Here is a 19,873-nt window from a genome sequence, read left to right on the forward strand (position 1 = left end):
AAATATAATGCTCGCTTGAACATCTTCGAATGTGAAACATCCCCTTTAACTGACATATGGGCATAACGTAGGCGTTATATAAAATAATACCCATGTTATTTTACTTCAATATCTTCAAATGCGAAACATCCCCTTAAACTCATGTATGGGCAAAACACAGGTATTATATAAAACTATTTATGATTTGGGTCACCTGCTGTCCCCGAACACGGGGTGGTCGCCAGCACGTTCTGAGTTCGGGGATGGTCGCCGCTAATTTCAGCGTATGCAGAACCAGTGTTTCAGGAGTAGACATGCTGTATTGCAAATTCACATTACAAAGTCACCAGAACACTTATAATTATGGTGCCAATGTGCCGATTTTTTGGCGAATTTTGCTACAACCTAGACATATCAAGCGTAACATGCAATTGCAGTCTTGGGTTTTAAGGGAGGGGGTTCTGCGCTGAATTTTTAGGCGAAATTTGCCGCAGCCTTAAGATGTTTAACGCAACATGCATTTTGCAGTCTCGGGTGCTAAGGAAGTGTGTTTTTCTAGCCTTGTTTTTTCTTTAACGAGATAAACCAGTCAGCTTCTTTCGAGTCCTGCAACTTGTCAACCACAACTCTATTTAAATGATACAGGTGTGACTGAAATGTGGTAGCTTGGCCTGCAGAGCTGTCATCGCTGTTCCTTTTTCATGCTTGGCTTTCTTGAGCTCAAATGCGAAGCCTTTTTCTTAAGCCACGCCTTGGCACGGCCTATTTTGCCTCAGGGTCCGGTTTTCATACGCCGTACTCAAGTGTAAGTATAGCGTCTTGCCTGCGGTGTGAAAATATAGCATGATTGACGTCTAATTTATTATAATATTATTCATCGCAACCTCACCCATTGAACGCTCTAATTATGATATATTGGTTTATAGAAATATACATGAACTTGATTGAACAGTACTTTATTGAGACATGAGTTGCCTTATATATGCATATATATATATATATATATGCAATATAATTACATTACACTACAATTACAATACAATTACAATACTATATATATATATATATATATATATATATATATATATATATGCAATATTATTACATTACACTACAATTACAATACAATATATATATATATATATATATATATATATATATATATATATATATATATATATATATATATATATATTGTTTAAGATCTAGGATGTGTCGCTTATCCATTCTCAAAAGTAATCTATGGTTACTCAGTTTATGACGGCAAATGACACACTTAAAATCTGAGCGCAAAACACTAACAAATAACAAAAACTTGCCATTGCATTGGCCAGTACTATCCTGTCCCGAAAAAACAAATATTTCTTTATCAACACAGAACATATGAGCATCACACAACGTGTTTGCATATTCAACCTAGCAAATCACACTACTAAATTCTAATGACCCATTCCCGCGTGGTTTTGTCAGTGCCAAGCTCATCGTCTCCGTGATTTGTTTGCGATGCTGCCCCAGAGATGATGCAAAAGTTTGATTGATTTGCAAGCCTAGTGCTGGTGTGTAGTCATGGATGAGTAATTCTTTCAAGATGCTGAGTTTCTGGTCCAGATTCGGAATCGATTTCACTCGAGGGAAGAGAGCACAAGAATGCATGCACGCATTCCGAAAACCAGGACTCCTCGCCGTCAATTAGCTGAACAGTGTGTCCGACATTTACAACTACATTCAGACCAGCGGGTGCGCTTCGGCAAAAAAGGACGACACAACTATGCGGGGTCGTGTGGCGTAACGCCACACACATGCCGTCCGCGTCCGCTACGTGTTATACATAATGTATAACATATATATATATATATATATATATATATATATAAATATATATATATATATATATATAAAGTTTTCATCACTTCCAGGCATGTGTCCATGTACCCACTATGTCCAGCGGGTACATGAGGCACATCGCGCCGGCTGCTCGTGGGTCCTACTCATCCCGACAGGCAGGATTCCAAGAGGCCATCCTTCTCCCAAAATCGAAGCCAAGCAAAGCCATGGACATCGCGGCTTTTTATAGTGCCAAACGGCGTACTTCAGACCCGTTAGGTCGTCCCCGGTACGCCCATTTCGTTCCATTCAAGTGCCCCGAGCGCATAAAACGTGCATTGGGTATTACGCTCTAAGCTGAGAGACCATCTAATGCTGCAGTTCGGACTCGTGGTTTAGCCAACCGTGCTCAAAACAGTCTCAAAATAACCACCGCGGACTTGGCATGCCAATAACCGGGTCGGGCCATGCCTCCCACTGATTGAGTGTGTAAAGTGATCGGTAAGACCGCGATGCTAGGCTACCGGCATGCATCACGTCATCGCCAAGATCGCAGTCACATATGAATTTCGAGTAGTCAGCTGCATGAAGCGAAGACTTTTCACCACTTTCTGGCCGCACGGTGTATGCAGCGTGCGTTTGTATTTACAATCCACCATTTGTATACTACATTTGTGCATACAATCCGAGTTAGCGTTTGTATTTACAATCCACATTTCAAGCAATCGATAAACACCAGGAATCGGTGCGTTAGGTAATTTCCAGCCTACATACCCACACGGTAAGCACGGTTTGAAAGCCGCGTCGGTTGTACCTACTTTCGCTTCATGAAACAGGACGCTGGTGGGGCAGGCAGAATTCTGGCATGCTGATCAGTGGGAACTGGTGGGCAGAGGGGAAGGGGGAATACTTACGCAACAGTCCTGCTCGGGCACGTAGCAGAAATCGCCCGAGGCCGAGGTGGGCATCCAGAGATGTTCGCCAATGACGGCTGCCTCGCTCCAGTCACACGTGCTGCGCAGCGTGCGCCGGCCGCCCTCCGCCTCGATCTCGATCTCGCCGGTGGCCGCCTTTCTGCGGAGCACAGCGGGGGCCGCGGCGTCAGCGCCGCCGCTTCGCTGGGCCCCAACACGCCACGCGGCAGGCGGCGGCCGGGGAACGGACGGCAGCGCCGCCCTGGCCACCGGTCTGTCGTCGTCGCCGTCACATTTACGTCCGGGGCCACCCACGACACGTCACGGGCACGCGGCGGCATGGGCGTCGATGAGATGGGCGCCGACGTGAGGCACCGCAGCATTTCTGTGTGGGCACCCGGCCTTTGTCTTGTGCACATCACACATGCGCCGGGCTGTAACAGCTGGCACGGCTGCTCGCAGCTGCGCGAGCCGGGCGCGCCGGATAATGGACAACAAAAAGCCCCAATACACTATTCAGCGCAGGGGTAATATATTCAGCACGGCGCCGACGATGTCCCACGTCACGTGCCAATGTCTGGACAATACAACGCTCACAGTACACACGAACAATTAATTATATAACTATCATTATATAATTGGGTACTGTTCATGAGGAAGTTGCGAAAATAGCATTGGGGCATAATGCTCGCGAACAAACGAACTTAGCCAGGTCTGGAGCTGCGGAACAATTCATGGTAGTTGGGTACCAGGGTGGTTCGAGACCAAACTCGGTTGGCGTGCCGCACTCACACCAGTGACTCACACTCAGGACTACCAGTCAGTGACTATTAGTCAGGGGACATCAGAGGTGAACGTTACTTAACGCTGCTCGTCGACGAGTTCTGTCCAATGACTGTTCCACGGACGCTAGACCCCGCGGACAGACCACGTGCAGTGGGAGCGGAGAAAATTGGATTCGACTCGCGGTCTCTTGAAATAGTTTTACTCACCTCACTGGTTGAAAACTGCAGGAGCGTTCTCGCTGTTCCGTTTACGAGCTCTCGCAGAACAATTCCAATCCCTCGAGAACTCTGTTTCTCGACTAAACGGCGGCACTATAAATAGACCCCGACATCCGGCAGTGTCATGCTCTGCTCCCAGAGCCATAGCGAACTCGCACGACATACTTGAACAAATTGCAACAAAATGGCTCCGCTTCGCCTCACCCAGCCACAGGAAGTCTCTTTAACTAGCTGCCGGAGTGCACCTTGACACGGCGGAAGCAATTCCGCCACAAGCGAGGACAGAATATGCTTCGTGTGGATCGTTGTGAAGTTCGGACGATATAGCAGTTAGAATCACATTGAGGAGATATAATGCAGGCATAAAGTGAATGCAAATGATGGTGACGGCTGGTCTGGGTTCAGATAGAATGTCACTAGGAGGTTTATGTTGGATGTCGTCACGAGCCATTTGCGAGAAACAGCCAAATAAGTGTGAATACCAGAACCGAGATTATTCGCGTGAGTTATGCAGACGCACACAGAAGCAGGAAAGGCATCTTGCCGCATGGAAGACATCAATAGCGTCATTTCTTCCAATGTCCAGTGAGCGAGGCCTCTGGACAGCGAGCACACCCAGCATCCGTAGCATTTAAGGGGCGCGTCCCCAGATCGATAAAACCTTTCCCCGGTCGGGAGAAAGCGGCAGACCGAATAGCCGCACGACTAGGCAGCTGAGCGCGGCCGTATCGTTAGGTTCCGGAGCAGACGTGCAAGTCAGGTGTTGAATGAGAAACATTCCCGACGATAGCTTATCTGGCGGTGACACAGAGCGGAAATATGGGTCAGGAATCGGGGATGGATGGGCCTCGCTCGACACAACTGAACACCATCCCGATGGACTAAATACGTGGAAAGACAAGCAACGCGTCAAGGTCTCCTTTCCGCACCCTAGCCCTCAAACAGAAAAATGCTGGATGACCTGATTTGCGTCTGATACAAGTCAATGCATCTAACTCCGCTGGCACCTATGGTCATCGCTTCATAGGGCTGCAGGCATCTCAATGTTCTGAGACCAGCGGGTGGTCCGCAATTTCAGTGCAGGCTACGACTACGGAAAACACGACCAACTTCAAGAACCTTCGAATAAAACTTCAATTGACTATTACATTGCCGCTTGACGTCTTGGAAGATTTGCACTTCCAACGGCGCGAATTACGTACTATGAAAGGGGCGCTTTCCATTCTCAAGCTTGACAACGTTCATTGAAACCAAGTTATCTGCATTTTGTTAACCCCTGACATACAGGGGAGGCTTTCCTTTATGGCATGCCAAGATATAGCCAATCACCTCAACTAAATGCAATCGCACACATTCATATTGTTCAACAATATTTTTCACAGGCATATTCGTGGCGCAAAAGGACGACTGACTTAGATGCTGAGAAAAGAGGAAAAGATGTAGACTAGTACTGTTGCTGCTATTTGGGGCTCGAGATCCCATTTAAATGCATCAGGGGCCCACTTCTCATGTTTTTGAAAGCTTCATGACTTTTTAAACTGCTAAAAAGCACTTAAACCTTCGGCTCCAATAGGAACCTCCACCACCTCCTAGATGTTAGCTAAATTATTTAAAAGGATGCATTGTACGCGACGGGGTTTGACAAACTTTGAAGGCCTGTGGAAGAAGCGAGGAGGTAAGCCTAAGCACATGACTACCATCAATTAAATGCCAACCAGGATGAATAGCCACAAAAAGCTTTGGAGCTTTCCGCCTACAACGAGGGACACGCAAGAGGTTCTTTCCGAAGCCCGTTGTTAAGAGACCAATGGACGTGTTAACTGATCTGTTAAAGGCATTACTTTCACGTGACACACCGCACGACAAAAGATGCTCCAACGAAGCTCGCAGATACCAACTAGTTCACCTGAGCCTGGACGCAGGTGTATTCCGAAGATTAGCAGCGTTGAGAGCAACGACGCCCGCGGCACAAGTTCACAGTCTCTCCATACGCGGCAGCAAACTCGGCCCACCCATCACCGCACCGGCGGGATTCCGCGCTGACCGCACAGCTCGTGCGAGCGCGTGCACAGCACACCTCCCGTGCGAAAGGTACACAACGCATACGTGGTGCGAGCGCGTGCGCAGCACACCTCCCGTGTGAAGGGAACATACCACACACGTGGTGCGAACGGGTGCGTAGCGCCCTTCCCCATGGGGAGGACACCCCACGCACAGGCGGAGTGGTCAATGACCAACTACGCCTTCTTTGTCCGGCACCAGCAAGCGACGGCGCGGCCGGCTCGGGCGAACGCGCCCGCGCCCGCCGAAGCCTGCTTCACCGCTCGCATCGCCCCAGTCGCGTCAAGCGAGCAGTGGCAGCCACTCCCTCGCCGGGCACGGGCCGCCGGCGGCCGCGGCGTTCCACGTACTTCGCTCGGCCGGCGCTCTGCTGCCTGGTGTCGCCTCCGCCGGCACCTGTTCCCGCTGGCGGTCCGGGCGGCGGCAGCGAGCGCAGACCGCACTCCGGCCAGCAGCGGACGCTCAGCAGCTGTACAGCGACCGTGTCCGACGGCGGCCAGCACAGCACCCGGCTCAGCCAGCACAGCACCGCCCTGAGCCAGCGGCACACCAGCACCAGCACGGACCAGCCGCCGAACAGCATGCGCGGTGCCGCGGACGCTGCCGCCTCGGCCGCGGCGCCGGCCGCACCGCAAATGTCGCGACCGGGCGGCCGGCGCCGCGGGACGGCAGCGGATGCCTATCAGTGCCGGACGTCGCGCGAGCTTGACCGGACGCGCGCCGCTCTGTTGACACCACCGCGTCAGCCCACACCGCCGGCGGCCGGCGGCAGCGGCGTCACAGTCGACACATTGCGCTCCGCGGCGGCGGCCGGCGCCCCACGACAGGGAGGGCAGCAGGTGACAGGCGGCACAACGTGTCCCGTGAGGACTGACAGCCCGCTCCAAGCGGCTCAGGGGCCCAGTACTGGCCGGCACACGTGCCCACGGGAGTCCGCTGGCGCCTGACACCAGCTGCCCCGAGCAACTGGGCTGCAGGCGACAGGACCGAGCGGTGGCGAGGCCCGGGTCGCAGACCGTGGTCGCGAGGCCCGGGTCACCGACCGCCAGTGACCTGCAGATAGAGCACGCGCCGACAGAGCGGGATAGGCGGAGCGTGGCCGGCCGCGTGCGCGGGCGCAAAGGAGACCCAGATCCTGCCCAGGGCCGCTCGTACATTTCGGTCTCCTCTTTTTAGAGCCTCCGAAGATCCCCTTTTTGCAGGATTCCAACCACCGTTTTGGGCCTGCGCAGTGGCCCTGTGCCCCGACCTCTCGCTTGGGGAACTCCCAGTGGCACTGACAGCCGGCACTCCGACTCAAAGATCGTACCATCGGGCCGCACATTTAAGCGGAATCTTTCTTTTTCCTCTTTCTGGCTTAATTTTCAAGTAGAAGTCGCGTTCTTTTAAGCACAGAGTGCACTCCTTTCAGACCACAGCTTTCAGAGCACATCTCGATAAATCAAATCAAACCTTCCAGACCACACCTTCTACCCCAGCCCTTCACCTGTCGCACCTTTCAGACCACACCTTAATATGTCATACATTTCAGGTCACACCTTAACCTGTCACACGTTTCACACCACACCTCCACCTATCACTCTTTTCAGACCACACCCTCACATGCCACACTTCTAAGACCACACTTTCACCCGGCACACCCTTCAGACAACACCTGCGCGCCCCACCCGTTCGGGATACCGCCCGGACCACCCAACCCATCCTGCCGTTAAGGCCCCCCTCCTCGCCGAACCGCCCTGAGTTAACACATCACGGACCGGGGCTCCTACGAAGCTGAGCGGACGCGACCGCTCCCTGCCGCGGAGATGTCACCGCACCGGGACGGACACGGAGAGCGGGGCGGCGACAGCGGCCCAGCGCAATTACCGCACCGGGACGGACACGGAGAGCGGGGCGGCGACAGCGGTGCAGCGCAATTACCGCACCGGGACGGACGCGGAGAGCGGGGCGGCGACAGCGGTGCAGCGCAATTACCGCACCGGGACGGACGCGGAGAGCGGGGCGGCGACAGCGGCGCAGCGCAGTTATCGCACCGGGACGGACGCGGAGAGCGGGGCGGCGACAGCGGCCCAGCGCAATTACCGCACCGGGACGGACACGGAGAGCGGGGCGGTGACAGCGGTGCAGCGCAGTTATCGCACCGGGACGGACACGGAGAGCGGGGCGGCGACAGCGGTGCAGCGCAATTACCGCACCGGGACGGACGCGGAGAGCGGGGCGGCGACAGCGGCGCGGTGCAGTTACCGCACCGGGGCGGACGCGGAGAGCGGGGCGGCGACAGCGGCGCGGCGCAGTTACCGCACCGGGGCGGACGCGGAGAGCGGGGCGGCGACAGAGGCGCGGTGCAGTTACCGCACCGGGGCGGACGCGGAGAGCGGGGCGGCGACAGCGGCGCGGTGCAGTTACCACACCGGGGCGGACGCGGAGAGCGGGGCGGCGACAGCGGCGCGGTGCAGTTACCGCACCGGGACGGACGCGGAGAGCGGGGCGGCGACAGCGGCCCAGCGCAGTTACCGCACCGACAGGATCCAAAGCGCGGGCGGAACGGGCCCCGACAGGCTCCGTCCAGTCAACGGGAGGACAGCGCTGTCGCTCGCCGGTGCTGAGACATCAAAGGCTGCTACGGCGGCCGGTGGGTGGGCCCGTCCTGACGACGGCCGGCGCCGATAGCACGACGGCGGAGACGCGCCAGATTGTTGAGGTCTGACAGAAAGCTCCGATGTGCACATGCTCTGTGACAACCTTTGGAACGGAGGGAGTGCAATGAGATCGAACCAAGAACTAGCATCCAGACGCTCCGTTCAAGCACAAAAATTCCGCTGTCCCAGCACGAGGACATGGGGACGAACGGTTGAAAACATGAAAGGCCTGTGGCTGATAATATCTTCTCTGCCTCACAAGGCTTACTTGTGTGCCGGCTTCCAGACGGGCCAGCTATAATATGAATGCAGGATATAAGAGATGTTTGATATGTGAGAGGCCTCCTCTGAGTAAATAAGTGTCAAAACGTGTCCGTCGGCAAGTCTGAATCTCAAAACAGGAGGGAGAAGGACGCTCAGCACAACACCTCACATGCTCGGCTACGGCCGAAAGCTTCAAACGCTACGAACCGTCGTCGGAGAGTGCTCTCACGCCAGCAGCAGCTCATTCAACCAGGAGACATTCCACGCACCCAGCAGACAACCTTTCACGCGCCGACACCGCAGCACCTGCCGCAGCGGCAGCGAGGGCGCCACCAGCAGCCCTGTTATCTCCGCGAGCGTGCTCCACTCCCGAATTAAGCCCGTTCCGCTGCGGCGGCGTACCGGGCACGGCGGCCCTCGAGCCGCCGCCGCGGGCCTGGCCTCGTTACCGCACCTGCTCGCTGCCTGCGGCGGCTAATTGTCTGCAGCCGCCGGGTCACGGAGGCGGTTGATTGTGTCATTAGGTGGCGGTCCGGCCGGGGCGAACGGCGGCACAATCCCGTCGCTGACGAGGGTGGCGCGTCGCAGGACCCCCACTGTCGCTGCAGCGGCCGGTTAGCGAGACGGAATAGCGCCGCTGACTCGTAGTCGGCACATAAAGGGACCGCCCTGCCACTCAGCCTCGACAGCAGTCGGTTAACACCGCCAAGCTGACGGGCTGACAGGGCACGATCGTCCTGCCACTCCGGGTACAGCGCCACCGCCCCGCCACTCCGGGTACAGCGCAACCGCCCCGCCACTCCGGATACAGCGCCACCATCCTGCCACTCCGGGTACAGCGCCACCGTCCCGCCACTCCGGGTACAGCGCCACCGCCCCGCCACTCCGGGCACAGCGCAACCGTCCCGCCACTCCGGGTACAGCGCCACTGTCCCGCCACTCCGGGTACAGCGCCACCGTCCCGCCACTCCGGGTACAGCGCCACCGCACCGCCACTCCGGGTACAGTGCCACCGCACCGCCACTCCGGGTACAGCGCAGCAAACCCTACCGAGGGCGCATGACACCGACAGGCCAGACTTGGATTGTGATTGTGATTGTGATTATCGTCGTGTCGCGATCGTAGTCGTGATCGTGATCGTGATCGTGATCGTGATCGTGATTGCGATTGTGATTGTGATTGTGATTGTGGTTGTGATTGTGATTGTGATTGTGGTTGTGATTCGTGGGCGTGGTCGTGGGCGTGGTCGTGGTCGTGGTCGTGGTCGTGGTCGTGGTCGTGGTCGTGGTCGTGGTCGTGGTCGTGGTCGTGGTCGTGGTCGTGGTCGTGGTTGTGATCGTGGTCGCGTTGTCCAAGCACGAGTCGGCATCGGTGGCCTTATGCGCTGCCCTCCATTTGCCCTCCAAATGCCAGGGGAGAATCTAATCATCCCGCAGTTCTCTCCAGAGCGCCACATTTTCCAGGACGCGAGCCGAATGGCAATGTCGTGTTTTGTTAACCGCGGCTGCTTTTCTACAAAAGAAGAGACGATCACCCCGAAAAATGACACAAATTCGAGCGGAACAGGTCGCATTGTTCACCATCCAGCGCGTCCGCGAACTTCGCACCTGTTCCCGTCGGCAAAACGGACGGGCAGAGCTCTGCGAAACGCTTCCAACAAAGGGAGATCTATTAGGGTGAGGCACGACAGCATCCAGCCTTTTAAGAACTCAGATTTCCGGTCACATGCTTCACACAGACCGGCTGGATGTTGCGGCGACCGGGCCGATAGCCAGCCTATACACGGCGGACACGGAGTGGCGCCATCCACACTGCCAGGCCGCCAGCACCAGTCGACTGCTGTGGGATGACTGCGGGCCTTCGCCCAGCTGTAGGTCGGGCATAGGCCCGACCGGCATCACCAGCACGCAACAGGCCGCACCCGCGCGGTGGGGGGCGCACCACACGTCATGTCATCATAAATAAACAGTCAGCGTGCAAGACTGGTGGACAAGGGATGACGACCGAACGGCGTTCGGCAGCGGCGTATGCATCACGTGCGTTCGCCAGGCGCCGAAGATTGGTGGTCGCGCCAGATATTCCTGCCGTGTACGCAAACAGCCGTCCTTGAGCCCGAACACGCAGCGACGTCGCGGACCGTCGGCACACCTATCAGCGTGGACAGGCCGCGCTGACGGGCTGAAGGAGCCACAGTCCGGCCCAGATAGGGTCAGGTCAGGTCATGTCATGTCAGGTCAGGTCAGGTCAGATCAGGGGAGGGCAGGGCACATCAGCGCGAGAGTGAAAGAGCGTCATGCTGCGGCTCAGTCAGGTCAGGTCAGGTCAGGGCAGGGCAGGGCAGGGCAGGTCAGGGCAGGTCAGGGCAGGGCAGGGCAGGGCAGGGCAGGGCAGGGCAGATCAGGGCAGGGCAGGGCAGGGCAGGGCAGGGCAGATCAGCGCGGGAGTGAAAGAGCGTCATGCTGCGGCTCAGTCAGGTCAGGAGAATGCGAATTACGCTACGACCCAGGACAGTGTTTCTGGACAGACGGTCTCTACGCCCGTGCGAATGCGTACAATCCTTCAACTTGGTGTTGCTGTAACATTCGCGAAATTCGCATCGGATCCGCGAAACTTCGCTGCAATCGTATTTCAGAGGCGGGAGTGCCATTCTGGCGAGGGTAGGTCACGCGACGAACGTCGGCCATCGACCCGAGCGGCGCCGCGGCGCGGCTCGCCGGGCGCGGCGTGGCGATGTCAGGGGCGCCCCGGCTCGCCACGCCCGATCGATGTCAGGGACCGCGCGCGTGGCGGCCGACCTGTTGCCGGCCGGCCCACTGACCTGCTGCGCCGACGGAACGGCAGGTAGGCCGTGTACGCGCACTGTTCCTCGGTTGGGAAGCCGATGTCGACCGAGGTGGAGCGCACCGGCCGGTCGGCCACCTCCAGCAGCAGGCCGGTCTCCAGGCTCTGCGTGTGGCGCGGCGTCAGGCTCGGTTCTGCAGAGGCGCACCGGCGCACCGGCCCGCCGACGGCGCGCTCCGACAGCTCGGGCACCTCCAGCCAGATCTCGGTGTAGTCGCCGATGTCGCTGCTCGAGCCCAGGAACCAGGAGCGCTCGCTGCCGTCGGCGATCGAGTCGCGCGACAGCTGCGACGCCGTGGTGCCGAGCGACACCTGGCGCGAGCTCTGCCGCGACGGCGGCGCCGAGCGGGCCGCCAGCGACGTTTGTCGCGTCGGCGGGTGCGTCACCAGCGAGGTCTGGCGGCTGGGCGGCGCCGACGATACGACCATCGAGCTCTGACGCGGCAGGTAGTGCGGCGGCGGCGGCGGCTCGTCCGAGTAGCCCGAGCTCTGGCGCGAGAAGGACGAATAGAGCGAACTGTTCCAGGAAAGGCAGGACGACTGTCGCGAGTAGGTGGAGCCGACGGAGCGGCCTGAGCTGGCGCCGGCCGACGGCAGAGAGCCCTGGCGCGACGGGCCCTCCCAGTCATCCTCCTCATCGTCCGGGTCGATGTCAGCGCGCTGCAGCGCCTGCTGCCGCTCCAGCTTCGGCGACGGCGAGCGGCAGATGCGCGACGCCGGCTGCGGCGACGCCGACGGCGAGGCGGCCCCAGCTCGACGCTGACGCCGACGAGCACGACGAGTGGCGCAGGTCGAGTGACGACGAGGTCGAGTTGCGGCTGAGCGTGACGCGGATGGGGCAGGCGACGCCGCGTGGCGGTTCCGGCGGGCTGCCCGTGCCGCCGCTATCCTGCGAGCTCTCGCCGCCGCCAGCGCGCCGGCCCATCTCCTCCAGGCAGACGCAGTGCCAGCAGGCGTGCGCCGGGTCGCGGCCGCCGCCGCGCTCCGAGAATAGGTAGCGGCGCCGGCGCGTGCGCACCGTCTCTTCGCACTCGTCCAGGCTCTTGCTCTTCTTGGCACCCGACTGCGGCACGCGCAGGAACGAGGTCACCTTGACGCCGCAGGCGGGCGTCTTGTCCGACAACTGCATCTCGTCGAAGCTGGCCGAGCGGATTTGCTTCGGCACCTCCAGGCTGCTCTGCGCCTTCAGCTCGTTGCCGCTGGGCGTCTTGGAGCGCGTGAAGGGGATGCGCAGGCGCTGCATGTCGCGGCCGGTGCCGGGCGGGACCTGGTGTCACGGCGGCGGCCGCCTCAGCTGGCGTCCCCTGTCGGCCGCCGCGCGCTGCAGGCCGGCCATGCCGCCTGGCGGGACGTCGCTATAAGTCGCCGGCCGCCCGAGCTCAGACAGTCACCCGGTCACCAGGATCCCTCCCCCTCCCCAAGGAGGTCAGCAAATCCCGGGGCTACCTCACTCCACGTGTTTTGCACAACAGCACCGCACCTGCTATGCCTATCAGTCTCTGTTCACGGTGGCTTTCCAGAAGGTTTATGTTAAGTGAAGACTGAGATGTTGATGCAGCCAGCAGCGTGGCCCACTGCCCTAGTTCCGACCAGCGGTCACGGTGGCCGATGACGCTGACAGGAAGCAATCTAAAAAAATACTATATGTGTATATTGTGCATGTTAAGGCCAGATCCACTGGACCTGAACATGTAGCCGTTGCAACGGCTGCTGACAGCACTTCGCAACTGTAAAAATGGCCAGGCAGACATAAATATTTGACAAGTGGGTTGTGAATATAGATATAGATATAGATATAGATAATAGGTGAGTTTTTGTGCCCTTGTCAATGTCAATGTGCCCCAGTCAGCGAGTCAGTATCGCCACTTCGGGGCCGGCCGTTGCATCAGTCCCAGACCGATAACCCAGAGACGATTCATCTTACGTGACACTAACCTCCGCGTGGTGGCGACCGTGTTTAGACATTGGCCCCATTTGGTTGCACATAAACCGTCCGTCATGTCTCGGCCAGCCGCCCGGCGGGCACGGACGGCATGCCGAATCAGCTGACCCCCGCAACCGCGAACGTCACCAACCGGCCCCTCGACGACGGGCGCGTGCCGCGCCGTCCGCGCGCCCCAGCCTGGCATCCCCTGAGCGCTGTCCGCAGACGGACGTCGCCTGTGATACGACACAGGCACGCCGCCGCGTGCATACCGACGGGGGCTGGGGCGGGGCGGGGCGGGGCGGGCGGGACGGAGTCGGGCTGCCGGGAGGCGTCCCCCGCCGGTGGGGGCGGACGGGAGACGAGGCGCTGGTGCTACGGCCAGTCACCAAACCGCGCTACGACACCTGTCTCGCCCTACTAAGGTGATACAACCACTCAGGGACATCTCGTCCGGAGTGTAGCCGCGTGGGTACAGCTTTGTTAACGCAATCCTGTTAGTTCTTAATTCATTTCCACCGACATTGTGGTTAAGGTATTATTTTATTGGTCGTTTTAGCTACAACTAAGCCAACTGAATTAGATTAATGACCGACGGCCACATGTTTGATAAGCTATATACGCTGACCACCAGCAGCCCTTTTCAGAAAGTTTCCGTAAATTATGTGGCCGCTGCAGCATTAGCACGACGGCGTCTTCCCGCATTTATCTTTGTTTACAATTCGCACCCAGCATACCAGGCCATCTGTCGGTGACACCAACAAATGTCTCCACCGTCCCGGCACTGCTTGGCGGCCGGCGTGCCGGAGTGCCTTCTGAAAGCTGATCGATGCTCGGTGTCGCCAGGCCAAAGTGCCTGAGTGCTCCTCCATCGGCTCCCGCTCGCTCCTGCCCAGACAGGTCCGGAGGCCGTCCGTCCGGCCGCGCGGCGCCGTCGAGCCCGCCATCCGCCCTCCGACAGGTCATTGTCATGCCTGCGCTGGCGCGCGGGCGACCTCCTCACCCGGCGACACCGGCCGACCGGCACCGGCCGCCGCCACCGATGCCATAAAGATCGACGGCGACGCGGCCTCCGTCCGTCAGCAGCGGCTCTGTATTCAGCCGGAACACCGCGGCGATCCGAATCACGGCGAGGACGGGGCCGAGCGAGGGCGAGCGCCGAGCGGAGGGAGAGACACGTACACGGCTTTCCAGGCAGAGGGGCGCGCGCTGTTTTCCAGGTCACAGGGGAATCCAGGATGGGTGAGCTCACTGGAAACGACAGGTTCAAGTGTTTGCCAGTTACTAGGACTGTGAGATGACGCTCTGTCTTTACCCCTCCCGATTTCTCTGCGCTGGTGGCGGCGGGTTTACCCCTCCTCATTCCCACACCCGGAGAGAAACACGGCCTACGCTGAGCACCAGCGTTGACATAGATACAGCAATCAACAACAACGAGCCCCAGCAAACAGCAATAACCCCTGAAGGCAATAACGCTTAGTAATAACACCCGACTCTGCAGATGAGCTGCTCCAACTTCCATTGCTTTACAGATAAAACGGACGGCATGGCATCTTAACAGCCCGGAACAAAATCTGTAACCACAAACTGACGCTGGCGTCTCTCCTCACACGCAGGAATACTGTCAAAGCAGCAGGCCTGCGACATTAACCGTCATGTTCAGGAAGAGTTGACACGTTCCAGGATGAATGTTCCGCATTATTAGTCTGCCAATGTTACGGACTATGGCGTTAGCTGTATCTAAGACGCTCCCAATGGGACTGGCGTTTGTAGCCGGACACGTGGCGCCGAAGCACATGCACACGGACAGGCCGCGTTCGTCGCAGCTCTGGCGGCAGAGCGGCGCAGCTGATCCAACGCGCGGACACGGTCCGAGCTGCGGCCGCCGCTCCAGAGCTCTGAACCGGCCGCATCCAGTGCAAACCGGAGGGCAGACCGCGGCCGGTTTACGGCACTGTGGCGAGTAGGACCCTAAGATGGGTGAAAAACGTACCCGCCACGCGCCATGGGGTCGCACAGCACGTCTGAACGACAGACTGTGGGCAGCGCAATGCAGCTGCCCTTCAGAACGTAGAAGGCTAGGGCGCAGGCCCGGGCGCTTGATTCACTCATTAAAGGAATTCGGGATGGCAAAGCTAGGAGTGCCACCCAATAGACGAGTGCCCTTCAGTGGACCTACAGGGGGCTCACTTTAAGAAGGCGGGAACAAGCAGGCCTTTATCTCAGCCGGACACACATGCCAACAGGAGCGCACCGAGCGCATCACGAGGGAGCGTGCTGAGCGTATCACGAGGGAGCGTGCTGAGCGTATCACGAGGGTGCCCGTCAGACACATACGTATACGTTGGGCGCAAAGATCTCAGCAACAGGACATCATTAATACCCATGAGGCACTCCGGAGGGACCAGCGCGCCCATTAACTGGCGTGATAGCTGCCGGGCCGGCAGTCGGGCCTCGCGCGACACTGCCCGTGGGACCGGCGGCGGGAGCAGTCTTCCGCGGGACGGCACACCGCCCCGCACACAGCTCGCGTCCGGCGCGGGCGCTTCGGCGAACGGCTCGTTTCGCAACCGCAGCCGCTCTGCCGATCGTAGTCCGCCCACAATCTGCGGAGGTCATCTGATAACGAGGCCCGGCCACCGAGCAAAGCGCTCCGACAAGCGGCTCGCTCACCGATAAGGGGAGCTAATTTGGACATTGTTGGTTTTAATTAGCAACTTTGACAGGCCGGCAGGGGCGCGGCGGATGACAACAGCCGGTGGGGGACCAGTCGCCGTTCATCAGGCCTCCAAAGTTGCCGACCGATCGCGGCGATGGGACAGGACCGACATCGCCTTGATCAGGCTAATTCCGGACCGTGCACGGCCCAGTCGACATTGCTGGCCGAGAGGGCACCCGGTCGTCAGAGGAGGTGAAGCCAGACGGGGCGGGAGCGTCCAGCCCGGCAACCGGGCCGCATTCACTTGCGGCACTTGCCGGCCACAAAGGAGGGTGCAGGCTGACGCGGCCGTCGCGTGGGTAGGACGGGCGTGGAGGGCGGGCCGGCCGACCGGTTCAGCCCGCTCACCGGCGCCGGGCCCGTTACACCGATCACTGGCATCCATCTGCACGCCTGCACGAGGGACACGCGCATCTGCACGTGATCAGCGCCCCTGGCGGCCACGGTCGCCAACCTCGATCGCCGCAGGCCGTGACCAGATGTAGGACGGCTGCGTTGGTCAAACTGGCCCGTATGCGCCCGTCGGATCCACCGCATCCATTCGGAATGATGCGTCCGCCGCGCTATAGCTTTCCTGGCGGTCTTCTACATACCGCCGATGCCCCTACTAGCATAGCCCGCAGCGGCCCGTCCTGCAGCACCCAGGGCTGGGGCGGATCGCCAGGCCGCTGGCAGCGCCTGCGACCGCCCGGCAGACGGGGCGGGGCCGTTACCTGCTGAGCTCGCGCGCCTTGCGCCGCTCGTCGTAAGCCATGCCGTACCAGCCGCCGCCGATCATGGTCAGCCCGGCGGATGGCAGCAACAGAAGCGCCGAGCCCGAGCAGCAGCAGTCCCGCATCGGGCACAGCCGGCACGGCGGCGGACACCTCGCTCGCGGCCGACCCGGCGCGGCCGCGAGGTCACCGTGGTGTGGAGGGGCTCGGCGGACACCGCAGGCACAGCGACACAGCGGACACCGCAGACACAGTGGACACCGCGAACACAGCGGACGACGCACGGGCGGCGGAACCACGTGGCCGGCGGCCGGCTGAAGACTGGCGCGGCGCGGCGGACGCCTCCCGCGCGGCGCCTCCGCCACAGCTGAGCGCCGATCCAGTGTAAATATTGACTGAGCGCGGCTCACGAGCGCGACCGGCGCCGCCGGCGGACGTCACCCAAGCCGGATCTTGGACCATACGCCGGGTCCGTGAGGTCACGGCGGCTCACGGGGCGTCGTGAGTCGGCGCAGAGCTCGTTGAAACACGGCAGGTCGAGCGGCGGCGCCGACGAGGCTGCTGCGCGCCACACATCTGCGACGGACTGCCCCTGGCGCCGGGGATCGGCCGGCTACCCTGGCGCCGGGGACCCGCCGGCCACCCCGGCGCTGGGGATCGGCCGGCTACTCTGGCGTCGGGGATCGGCCGGCTACCCTGGTGCCGGGAATCGGCCGGCCACCCTGGCGCCGGGGATCGGCCGGCTACCCTGGTGCCGGGAATCGGTCGGCCACCCCGGCGCCGGGGATCGGCCGGCTACCCCGGCAGCCTCTGCCATCAGCCCACGGATAACGTAAGCACGGTATCCGGAGAACACGCAATGATGCTACCCCGACCCCCGAATGGTGCTAGCGGGGGAACAGATCCGCGGACGCTGACGACACCCTGACGTCCCTGATAGCCGCGGGTCCAGGAACACTAGCGATGTCATGACGTCCCCGATGGCCTCAGGCACTGATCACGTGCTGGAGCTGCGCAATGTTGGTCAGGTGGATGCACCAGGTGGTCCATGGGTGGGCCCAAAGCATGAGTATGAGCCACTATGGAAACATACACGCAGATTGACAACGAACTACCAAATTTGAGATGTGTGCTCGCGGTGTAAGCGACGATGAGACCGCGTCGAACGTGTGGGTAACAGCAAACGTGCCGGTGACGATTCCACGTGGGTCAACGGTCGCAAAATACCTCACATATTCCTCAACGCCTCGAATACCTTAGCCTCCTCAACACCTCAATACTTCAACTTAAAATACCTCAATACCACCGCAGCTTTAGCCTTTCCCATCTAAAGCACCATCGCTATTTTGGACTCAACGAACTCCGAGCGTACGTGAACCGTTCCAACACGATCAAAGGCGTCGCCGATGGTACTCAGCACGGACCCGACCTCTATCTCCCGACCGTACAGCGGCAGTGGGGCGCCAGCGACAAGCTGTCCAGGACCAGGCGCGTGCTCGTCTTTTCGCAGTTACGAGCGTCGCGTAGAGTTTATATCGTCTGAGCATTTGACGCCCCAGATTAGACGCCACACGGCACATCATCGCGACTAATGGTGACAATTAGGCTTAACAGCGGCTGCGAATGGGAGTAAGGCCCCTCGGCTTATCAGTAGGTCATCCGTCGCCGAGGCGTGGCGAGGGCGGCCGGCGCGCGCAGGAGATGGCGGCCCGCGTGATAGCCTCTCAGAGGCGAACGTCGCGCGGCCGGACAGCGCCCGGCGCGGGATACGCTGGCGTACAAACAGCCCACGCCGCTGTCGTAGCCAGGCGCGCACCGGAGCGTAGGCCCGCTCTCGGCGTCTGCCGCCGCCCAGAACCGCAGGCGCGTGAGTGGCACAATCAGGGACGACGATAGGCTGACACAGAAGGCAGGATTTCTAGCTTGACAAAGCCGGCGTTTGCCGAGCCGGTGTTTGCCGAAGATGGAAGGATGGTTAGCGAGGGTTTTGGCGTTTGAGGGTGTTGTGCTTAAATGGCATCATGCACGCAGCAGTGGGAGAGTATAATGACGGCAGAAAGGGTTTCGAATGAGGCACGCAACTGTCAGCGTAATCAATATCTTGAGTGAATAATGGGAATATCCTGTACGCAGAACAAATTGTGATGGATGAACTACGCCTGCTAGAAATGTCAGAGACATCGCCCTGCAATTCTACTTGCTGAGCATAAAGAATGAACCGTAACTAGGTACAAAGCAAGTGATCCTCAAAATTGAGGATTTATCATTCTTTTAATATCTGTCGCCCTTTATGTTCTAATAGCAGGTATACAAATTTACTTTAATTTAACTGAGCATATTCTCAACAACACTGAGGTTTGACTACTCCCCAGTGCAGCTCCTTGCAGCTCCTCAAAATCCAGCATCACTGATCACGCATTTCAATATTCCCGCGTCTAGGACGTCTAGGACGTCTAGGACGTCTAGGACGCGCGCAGAACGTCACGCCAAGCCTCTTAGACGAGTCCGCGAAGGACATTACAACACCTTATGGACTCGAAAGTACAGCCAAATGCATTGCGGTCGATATAATCCGCGACCAAAGTAAACAACCAATTCTATGCTTGGGTCTTCATTTGACCAATTGGTCAGCCAGCGGCCCGCCAGCCACTGGCTGGCGTCTGGCTGGCCGGGTACCGCGGGAGGAAGTGAGCCTTAGAATGGTAGCGCGCGGGCTCGGCAGCCGGAGAACCGACCCGGACCCGCACCGGCGCCAAGTTCAGCCGGTCCCGCCGCCCCGCTCGAAGTTGGAACCCCGGGAGACCAGCGTCACTCACGTGCAAACAAAACACGAAGTGGGACTTAGCACTCCCGCGGGGGGCGGCCAAACACAACGGGTTAGCGCCCTGTGGTGCAGCAACCACTCTGGTCGATGCTTTCCGCCATTTGTGGCGCTCGAGCCAGATGTTACGTTGGTGTCGGCGCTCGACTGGGGTATGTAAACTGCCACGA

At 59.1% G+C, this 19,873-nt stretch overlaps 1 protein-coding gene across 1 annotated transcript in view; it reads right to left on the reverse strand.

Annotated features, from left to right (window-relative positions):
• LOC119095568 (eye-specific diacylglycerol kinase-like) overlaps positions 1-13,519 on the reverse strand; it is a 76,434-nt gene extending 62,915 nt beyond the window's left edge. Inside the window, 3 exon segments of the mRNA XM_037218422.1 lie at positions 2,718-2,877; positions 11,504-12,103; positions 12,291-13,519. Of these exon segments, the coding sequence (XP_037074317.1) occupies positions 2,718-2,877; positions 11,504-12,103; positions 12,291-12,769 (1,239 nt within the window). The 5' untranslated portion in view covers positions 12,770-13,519.
• Between the last annotated feature and the right edge of the window lie 6,354 nt (positions 13,520-19,873).

The sequence above is a fragment of the Pollicipes pollicipes genome, unplaced genomic scaffold (genome assembly GCF_011947565.3).
Source record: "Pollicipes pollicipes isolate AB1234 unplaced genomic scaffold, Ppol_2.1 Scaffold_1693;HRSCAF=1982_pilon_pilon_pilon, whole genome shotgun sequence".
Classification (NCBI taxonomy): domain Eukaryota; kingdom Metazoa; phylum Arthropoda; class Thecostraca; order Pollicipedomorpha; family Pollicipedidae; genus Pollicipes; species Pollicipes pollicipes.